The following is a 10,402-nucleotide window of genomic DNA, read 5'->3' on the forward strand; positions in this document are numbered from 1 at the left end:
TCTGCACCTGATGATAATATAAAACCAAAATAAAATGTACATACCACTTAATTTTTAATATCTTGAAATGAACAATTTAATTTCAAAATTCAGACAATATTATACATATATATATTATTCATTATACCGCAACATTTGTGTAGCTAATTAATTCCTCAGGCCATGCCAAAAAAGATCCTAGAGCATCGCGGACAGTCATCATGTCATCACCACGTGTCTCAGCTGGAAGCAAGGCATCTGGTTTTATGAGGCCATCAACGGAGACACATTGATGTCCAATTGGTATATCAACTCCATGTACCAAATCAGTTAAATTATCCTCGTGAGGATATACCATACCAAATGTAACCTTATTCTCAAGTCTCTCGACAGATAGCTCACAAGATCGTTGGGCCTATAATATTTAAATAAACAAAATTAAAAAATTAAGGTAACAATGATTTACCTTAGTAAGATAAATGACAAGGTTGCTCACAAAATTAAAATAACTTACGTGACTTCCAGGAGGTGAAGGCCTAGTTGGGCCATCTGTAAAAACACAGTCATCATCTTCATATACCAACACAACTCCTCTTGCAGGTGGTGGATTTGACTTCATTTCTTTATCCTTTTCCGGATCGAAACTTGCCTTTTCAGATGGCATTGGAGAGTGAAAAGTACCTCCACTTTCGATCACTGACTTCAAGCGATCAATCTCTGCCTCGAGAGCTTGCGTTTTTTTTTTCAAGCAGTTCATCCCTTTGTCGATCACGGGCCATCAACTCTGCCTTTGTGATTCGAAGCTTTGGCTCTCTTGGCAAATTAAAGTATTGTTTTGGAGTGATGTACCCTCCAACAGCCCGAACCCTCCCAGAATGCTCACGACTCTCCAAAGCCGTTGTCAGAACATCTTCAGCACCAGAAAACTGAATCTCACCCTTCTTCTTTTTTTCCAACAATGCGTTCTGTTAACAAGAAAATAAATTAACCAAAATGGAGTTAACTAGTTTTCAATAAAAGATAAATAATAATTATTTCGCATAATTGTAATCAGTATAATTAAAGACCAATTAACTAAAACATTGACAGGGGTCCTATTTATACTGATTCGCCTACTTTACTGATTTATGTCGTCCTAATTTTACTGATTCGCCTACTTTAATGTAATTTAACCAAAATTAAAACTTACAATTTTATCACATACAACAGCCAAATCTTCATCGACCTCTTCGACCTCTTGTCCGTTTTTCCGCTTACGAGCCTTTTGCCAAAAAATCGCTCTATCCGGTTCTTCTCCCGGATTCAACCTTCCTTTTTTTATCTGTTACAAATAAAATAAAATACAGTAATACAAATAACTCCAGGGCTAAAAAATATAGGACTCTAATTTATTATGGACTGACCTATTATAAATTAAATACAGTTATACAATTAAATGAACTTTTCTTACCTCATCTTCTTTTAAACCGATGTACCCCTTTCTTGACAACCGGTGATGATATTTTCTCTTAGACACTCTTTCACTTTGTGTGTCATGAATTTCCTAAAAACATGTCACAAGATTACAAAAATTACAACAGACGATGCAAAAAAATCACCAAATCATATATTACAGAATTAAAACATACCTTCCACTTAGAATCAGTCCTCTGTCTCACAAACCTTTTCCAGGTTGCCTTACTAACATAGCCATAGCCTCTTGGCGGCTTACTCAGCTTCTTCTTTTCTCCAATAAATGGTAGCACATACTTTCTCGTCAAATCAGTCTTAAACTGTCGCCATTTAGAGCCTGCTGACTTTAGGACCATGTTTTCAATTTCTGGTTTAACTTTGAAGGTAGCCTGAAAAAACACAAGTTCACAAAATCATAACAGGAAAAACTTATATTCAAGATCTATATTTGATAATAATTTTTTACAATTGATCTAGTACCTGGAGATCTAACCAAAGCTTTGATTTTAATTCAGGGTCTACATTTGGCCACGTAGGAATGTCGATTGGAATCATAGTCCTAGCCAACATACCAATGTAAGACTGCAAACGGGCTCTAGTTTCCCCATTAGGAATTCCCCATTCATTGGCAGTGACTTTAACTTTCTTCCCGCGAGCTTTCTTGACAATCACTTTGTACATTGCGCATACGCCTCGCTTACCCCCAGACTTCCTTGTAGCAGTATTAGTTGTAGTATTTGTCTGTTCTGAGTTAGTCGGTTGAGATTCCGATACATGCCCTTCATTGTTTTCATCATTGTTCGGAACATCCTCCAGCCGCTTGGGGCTTCCACCGCTAAGATTCTGTGATGCAGTCTTTTCTGATTGCTTTCGCATTTGCTTTTTTGGTGCCATTCTTTCCTCTTCCTCTAATCTAAAAAATTAACTAATATTTAACATATTAGAACAACTACACAGTTCATGGTATAATGTCTAACAGATATGCAGAAAATTAAACAAAATTCTCATTTAATTGTCAAGAAAAATTACAGATAGACTTCTATAACTACATTGAAAAATTACAAGAAAACAGAGATCACAAGCTACATTACAAATAACAAGAAAAATTACAAATAACAAGAAAAATTACAAATAAGGAGAATATATAGCTAGACTCCTATAACTTTTTGACCCATATACCCTCAACATTTTCTCTTCTATTACAAACACTTGCATCATCAATTTTAGCAGGGTCACATGTAGGGATATTAGAACAGAATGGGGGAGGGTTCCAGGAGGTGTCTTCAGGAGCATCTTCATTGTAAACATCATGATAGTCTCGAGTTGTCGCCGATAACACAACGGACCAATTAGCATCAACTGGATCCTCAATATAAAATACTTGGTTGACTTGGTCAACAGAGACATATTTGTCCTTTTTGTGACCTGGTCGATTGAAGTTGACAAGGGTGAAACCAAGATCATCGGACTTGACACCTTTGTTACTTGCTGCCCATGTACATAAAAACAGAGGGGCCTTGAATGCGTGGTAGTCTAATTCCCATATTTCCCTGATCACCCCATAAAATTTTAAATCACTCTCTATAGGATTCATGTCCTTAGCACTAGAGACTTGGACTGTCCTTGCAACTAATGACACACCACTATTCTGAACTACCCTTGCATTATCTCGATCCTTTGTGTGGTATCGGACCCCTTCAACAGCATAACTTTCGTAAGTCAAAACTGAAAATGAAGGTTTCCCAGCAAACCATCTTATAGTTTCAGATACGGCTTCCGCATTCTCCCTCATTTCTGTACTGACCTACATATAATTTATTGATGCATATAAGTGGCTACAAATTTAAAAACACGACATATAAAAATAAAAAAGAAGGAAAAATAATGTAAACCAACTTTTTGTTCAAACCAATCGGTAAATTGTCGATTGTGCTCTCCCAATAGCCACTGTACACTCTTCTTTTTCCCTCGATAAATCTCTTCCAAATATTTTTTATGCAACCTGAAATTACTTACATCAAATTCGACTAAACTATACCAAATACAACTTTAACAATTATATGTATACTTTTTATGTTTTACTTACATAACATATGGTTCCACTTCCGAATTATTACGAAGAACTGAAAGATGAGCCTCATCTCGTTCTTTTTCCGCAACTGACTTCATAGTCACACCACCGATTGGACCGGAAATTTTTTCTTCATCTTTCGGAAGACCGGTTGTTCTACTACTCCCGCTATAGAACTCACTGCAAAATTCTATTGACTCTTCTTTGAGGTAACCTTCAGCTATAGAACCTTCTGGATATAATCGGTTTCTTACATAACTCTTCAATATTTTATTAAAGCGTTCAAATGGAAACATCCATCTATAAAAAACCGGTCCACATAATCGCAGTTCCCTTACTAGGTGGACCGTAAGATGTATCATAACATCAAAAAATGACGGAGGGAATATCTTCTCTAACTCACACAGGGTCAATATCACATCTGCTTGTAATTTATTCAACTTTGACACATCTACAACTTTGTTGCACAGAGAGTTGAAGAAAAAACACAATCTTATGATACTAACCCTAACATTTTTCGGAAGCACTGAACGAATGCAAACAGGTAGTAGTTGTTGGAGAAGGATATGGCAGTCATGGGACTTTAAACCATACAACTTCATATCAATCATCGATACACAATTTCTTATATTTGAAGCATGTCCATATGGAAGTTTCATGTCGTACAATGATGCCAATATTATTTGTTTTTCTTTCCGGGAGAGAGTATAAGGGGCAGGAGGTAGGTATGTTCTTTTCTCACCTACTTCTGGAGCTAAATCAGGCCGTATTCCCATGTCAACCAAATCAAGACGTGAGGCAAGGCTGTCTTTACTCTTGAATTTCATGTGTAGAAGTGTCCCAATTATATTATCACACACGTTCTTTTCGACGTGCATGACATCTAAACAATGTCGAACATGGTGAAACTTCCAATACTCTAACTCAAAAAAAACTGACTGTTTTTCCATGGAGACTCCACCTTTTTTGGCTTCCCCCTTTCCAAAACTGAACCTAAGTTGCTGTTGTTGCCCCAACACTTCCTCTCCGCTAAGTGGTTCAGGTGCACAACCAAATTCTTGTTCTCCATTAAAAGTTGTCCTTTGTCTCCTATACGGATGATAAAGATCTAAATACCGACGATGTCCTTGGTAGCTCATTTTTCTACTACGACTTAGATATTTAGCCACGGTCTGATCACCGCATACTGGACATGCCCTATAACCCTTATTAACGTACCCCGACAAATTTCCATATCCCGGAAAGTCATTTATTGTCCACATCAAGATTGCCTTTAGAGTGAAAAAGGATTTGGTATGGGCATCGTACACGTTTGGTTCACCTTCCTCCCACAATTTTTTTAAATCGTCGATCAGTGGCTGGAGATATACGTCAATATCATTACCAGGCTCTTGTGGGCCTGAAATTAATGTTGTTAACATCATAAACTTCCTCTTCATGCATAACCATGGAGGAAGATTATATGTTACTAACATAACTGGCCAGCAGCTGTACCGATTATTTAATCCATTGTTGTGTGGATTTATACCATCGGCCGCTAATCCTAAACGTATATTTCTTGCCTCGCTACCAAACTCAGGCCACCTACAATCTACATTTCTCCAAGAAGGAGAATCAGAGGGGTGACGCATCTTTCCATCTTTGGATCGATTATTTGCATGCCAACTCATTAATTCAGCAGTAGATGAAGATTTAAACATTCTTTTAAATCTGGGGATTATCGGAAAATACCACATAACCTTAGCTGGCACATTTACCCTAACTTGACCATCTTTCCCAACTTTCCAGCGAGAGAGATGGCATTTGGGACACTCGGAAGAAGACTCGAGAATTGGACCCCTGTATAATACGCAGTCATTTGGACAAGCGTGGAATTTAATATACTCGAGGCCTAAATCAGTCAATGTTTTCTTGGCTTCATACATATTAGACGGAAGCAGATTATCTTTAGGAAGAATTGATCCAATTGATTGAAGCAGATCAGTAAAAGCTTTATCGGAAACTCCAAACCTAGCCTTCCAATTATGTAATTTTAAGACCGACTCCAGTTTAGTACACTCACTTCCCTCAAACAGAGGTTGTTCTGCATCGGCAACAAACCTCTTAAAGTTATCTGACTCTTTATCGTAATCTTCCCTACTATAGGCTGCTTCACACACGTTAAATGTTTCTGAAATTGGTATGGGCTTCGAGGGAGGACAAGTACTACCAACAGATGACCTAGTACTATTATCATGGTTTTCTCCATGCCAAATCCAATCAGAATATCCTAAACTAAACCCTGATTCATAAAGATGACCTCTGATTATATTCACAGAAAACTTTTTGAAGTTAGAGCAGTGTGCACAAGGACAAGGAATTTTCTTGGGGTTTTTAGCATTTTCCTCGGCAAATATCAAGAAGTTTTCAACACCAATTTCATACTGTAGAGAATCCCTATCGGCTTTTATCCAAGACCTATCCATTTAAAACCACCTGGTATGTCACTAAAAAATTCAGTATAAGGCTTATATTTATTTTATAAGCCTAATATTTATTTTAGAAGTCTAACTTGATTTTAAGTATGACATCCACACATAGGGCAGACTATAAACGACATAAGAAAACTGAGAATTCATATTATACATAATGCATATTATACATTTTAATGTTATATATTTTATTATAATATGATATGAATCGATTTGTAATGCATTACGTAATTCATATTATACATTTAATTATAGTACTAGTACTATATATTAACTAGTCATTCGGTACTTAATGTATAATCACTATATAATTAACCATACTATAATAGTCAGATCACGGATGCAGATTATCAAATTATAAATGTACTATTTTCAACTAAACACTTGCATACACAATCACTAAATTAACCACACACTTGCATCCAAAATTCAGAACACGACTACATTTAAATATAAAATACTAATACCAAAATGAATTCTCCTGCACATAATTGCAAATAAAACAAAACTGAGATTTCATATAATATATAATGCATATTATACACAACACATAGATCAACATAAGAACCAACTGCATAGCACATAGACAAAAAACACACTATCAAAACTAACAAAACAAATCAAATGTATAAGCGTACAAAACAGAGTTGGAGAAGAAAACTCACCGAAGATCGAAAAATCAAACAACACTAATGTCCTGCAAAAACAAATCACAACATTACAAACAAATGAAAACCTAATTTACAAAAATAAAAAAATAAACAAAAATATAAATGTACAACTAAAAAATCCAAATTACCTAAAGCTTTAAATCTTTTTCTCAGATTAGGTCTTGTATACAACAAGAAGAAAAGTATTAGCAACAAGATTTGACACTAAATTAATAAAAAAAATAAGGGTTTCGAATTAGAAAAAACCCCAATTTACAAAATTAGGGTTTTGAATTCAAAAATCCTCAACTTTTAAAACTGGTCTTCATGCAGAGAAGACCAGTTCGATTCAAGAAGATACAACACTTACCGAAGTAGAGAGGTTAAACGAAAGAGGCTTAACGGAGAGATTCAGAGCGGAGAGAGGTTCAGAGAGAGAGAGAGAGAGAGGTTCCAGAGACAGGTTCGAGAGAGAGAGAGAGAGAGAGAGAGAGAGAGAGAGAGAGAGAGAGAGAGAGAGAGAGAGAGAGAGAGAGAGAGAGAGAGAGAGAGAGAGGAGAGAGAGAGAGAGAGAGAGAGAGAGAGAGAGAGAGAGGTTCGAGAGATTATGATGGTGAGATGATGGCCGGAGTTCAGAGAGATTGTGAGGGGAGAGAGGTGAGAGAGAGAGAGGGGTTCGAGAGAGAGAGAGACAGGTTTGAGAGAGAGAGAACAGTTTTCTGTTTTTTAGTTTTTAGTTTTTTTGTTTTGATTTTATGTCTGAAGATTGATTTTTGGGGGGAACCAAAATTTGGTTAAGGGGGGAGAATTTTGGGATTGGGGGAATGTAGAACTAAACTGAATGAAATTTCACTAACGGGGGAAGAAATGGTGGGCGCGAATTTTCTTTTTTTTTTGGTGAATTTTAGACATCGGTTTAATTATAACCGATGTCTACAAAGAACAAAGATATCACAAAAACACGGGGTGATGTCAATACTCTTTTTAACATCAGTGGCAAAGTTAACCGATGTCTAATGTGTGATGTCTATTGACATTATTCTTGTAGTGAAAAATTCATTTGAATTGAACATGTTCTCTACAATTCACTTGTTTACAGAAGGTGTAGCATCATCAACAAATTTTCTCATTTTTCTATTATTTTCTTAGAAATGAGAATTGAGAAAAATTGAACAAAATTTAAAAATAGAAAAGTGGAAAACTTTTTATTAGAGTCCATTTATTTATAGACGAACGAAGTTGAACTAGACGACTGTTAATTCTGTTATGAAAGAATGCCCGAAATACACCACTTTTCACCTTCAACTACCCAAAATGCCCAGATGCGCGCGAACCGCCCAAAATATCCACGAAATACGCATTTTAAGGATGCGTATTCAGCCTTTTAAATTTTAACAAAGAATACGCATGTTCAACATGCGTATTCACTTTTTGTTTTACAAAGAATACGCATGTTGAACATGCGTATTCACAAAAAAACAAAAAGTGAATACGCATGTTGAACATGCGTAGTCTTTGTTAAAATTTTAAAAACTGGATCTGCATCCCCCACATGTGTATTCAGTGGGTAAAAAAGGCGGAACATCCCGCCAATAAGTATTTTTGGCAAATTTTCCCAAATGGTGGGCATTTTGGTTTTTCACCCTTCTGTTATTGTGGTTATTTGTGACGACTGAGAATTTTGCGCCGTAATTAAGTAAATAAAGAATGTGTTATGTGATGTGATTATAATTAAGTGATGATTAGTTGTCTTATCTATATACTAGAGTTTAGGAGCGTGGATAAAAATGTTCCAATTTAAAGAGTCAGCTTAGAAGTTAAGCTATGGTGTCGGGCCGTCAAGTAGTGAATGAATGAATGAGTAAATAAAGTATTTCATCCTAAGTGACGTGTTGATTGGTAAAGATATTGAGAAGCGTAATCAAAACGCTGAGCGTCGGGTCGTCAGGTTGAACGTGACCCGGTACGCGTAAAAGAGTATAAAGATTAAAAAGGGATAGAATCTATGATCAGACCTGAGTCATTATGTGACTATATATGTGTGACTGTTTGACTGAGTGCATGACTATGTATTCTGTGTCAATTTGTTAATTTTAAAGGAATTACGTGATTTAAATAAAGGTTTAATTAACCTTCGCGCATTTTTATAAGATCATTCGAGTAAGATAAAAACATGGGATTTGTTCTGTTATCTTCGTAATGGTCCTAGAGACTTTTTAAAAATGATGAGTGAATTTAATTGTTGGTCTTTGCATTTTTTAAATTGATTTTATGTGGAAAATGTATTTATTAAAGCAAGTTTGCGAAATTCATATAAAATCAACCGTTCGCCTCAAAAATTCATTATGAGTAATGGTTGAAAAGCTAAATTCGAGATCTACGTGTTAAAGATTTTTATTTAAGGCAATTTCATCTTTCTGAGAGAAGCATTTACAGATTAACTCTATTTTCTTTTAAGGATAAAAAGAGAATCAAATTAAATAATAACTTAATTACCATATTACCCTCCCTTGGTAATATAAAATCACCCCACCCCTCCTTCTCTTTTCTTTTTCTTCCCGAGCCCTTCTCTTCTTTCTCTCTTTTCTCTCATTTCTTTCTCTCTCTCTCTCGGATTTTTTTCTCCCTCTCGGTACTCTCCCTCTCTTCACTCTCTCTCACTTGTTCTTCACTCATTTTCGGGTATAGAACCCTGATTGTGTGAGAAATAGAGATATCCACCTTGTATTCATTCATGCATGTAGCTATTTTTAAGTTTTATGGGAGAGATCAAAGTTGAGTTTGGTGGTTTTGAGTTTGGCTTTCATGAAAACAAAAAGGGGTTTGTGTTTGAATAAGGATGTGTGTTTGTATGTGTGTCTTACTTGTGTAAATGGGTGGTTGATGGTGGAAACCCCCGAATGGGGGCACCACCGAGATGCCACTGCCACCGGTGATGAACTCCGGTGAACCGGTGGTGAGCTATGATGTTTAAAACTGAGTTCTAGAACCTTAAAATCAAATATTGTGTTTGCATATGGTGTTTTGATTAAAAGGCCGAATGGCCCTTATTATTTTAGGAAATCAAGTTGATTGTATTGAAATACATGAGTTATTGATTTGATGTTGAAATATAGGTTGATTTGTGATTTAAAGATTAAGGATATCAAGTTGCATGTTTTGTTTTGAAAAACCCGAATGGTTTTGATCTTTAAAAGTTGTTGATTTGAGTTAACTTGTTTAAAATGATGATGGATTGTTACTAGATTAAAAAGCAATGAAATTGTTGTTGCATGTTAAGTTCAGGTTCGAATTTTTGTGTTAATAAGAAAGGAAATTGAATTTTATGAGATAATCTTGGTAAACACTAAGTTTGTATGACCTAAAAGTGATTGCATGCTAGTTTTAAATAGGATCAAGATGTGCATGTCATGATTTGTCCTTGAGATGTAAATTTGAGTTTAGCCGAATGAAATTAAGTTAAAAAGGGGATTAATGTGATGAATAAATGGATGCATGTTGTGATTTAGGTGAATTCGATTGTGTTGAGAAACTTAGTTGGCTTACTTGATGAAATGAAGTGTTTGCATGCGAGCATGTATGTATGATTTAGTTCGAATTATGTTGATATAAGAGATGTTAGATTATGCTATGATTAAGGATGCATGGTGTAATTTTTGAGAGATTTGATTGTATATATATATTATGGTTCAAATTTTTATGATTAAAGAAAGGAGAATAATTCTTTAATAATTTTGAATGAGTGTGTGTGTATGTGTGAATTAAAATGAGTATTTGTT

The 10,402-nt window shown here is 35.5% G+C and overlaps 1 protein-coding gene across 1 annotated transcript in view; it reads right to left on the bottom strand.

Annotated features, from left to right (window-relative positions):
- Positions 1-2,587: 2,587 nt before the first annotated feature.
- The window catches only part of LOC141666335 (uncharacterized), a 25,172-nt gene continuing 17,357 nt past the window's right edge, over positions 2,588-10,402 (bottom strand). Inside the window, exons 2-6 of the mRNA XM_074472325.1 lie at positions 5,031-5,648; positions 4,009-4,901; positions 3,518-3,762; positions 3,328-3,433; positions 2,588-3,235 (exon numbers count right to left, since the gene is read on the bottom strand). Of these exons, the coding sequence (XP_074328426.1) occupies positions 2,588-3,235; positions 3,328-3,433; positions 3,518-3,762; positions 4,009-4,901; positions 5,031-5,648 (2,510 nt within the window). The remainder of the gene's footprint in view (positions 3,236-3,327; positions 3,434-3,517; positions 3,763-4,008; positions 4,902-5,030; positions 5,649-10,402) is intronic.

This window comes from Apium graveolens, chromosome 6 (assembly GCF_009905375.1).
Source record: "Apium graveolens cultivar Ventura chromosome 6, ASM990537v1, whole genome shotgun sequence".
Taxonomy (NCBI): domain Eukaryota; kingdom Viridiplantae; phylum Streptophyta; class Magnoliopsida; order Apiales; family Apiaceae; genus Apium; species Apium graveolens.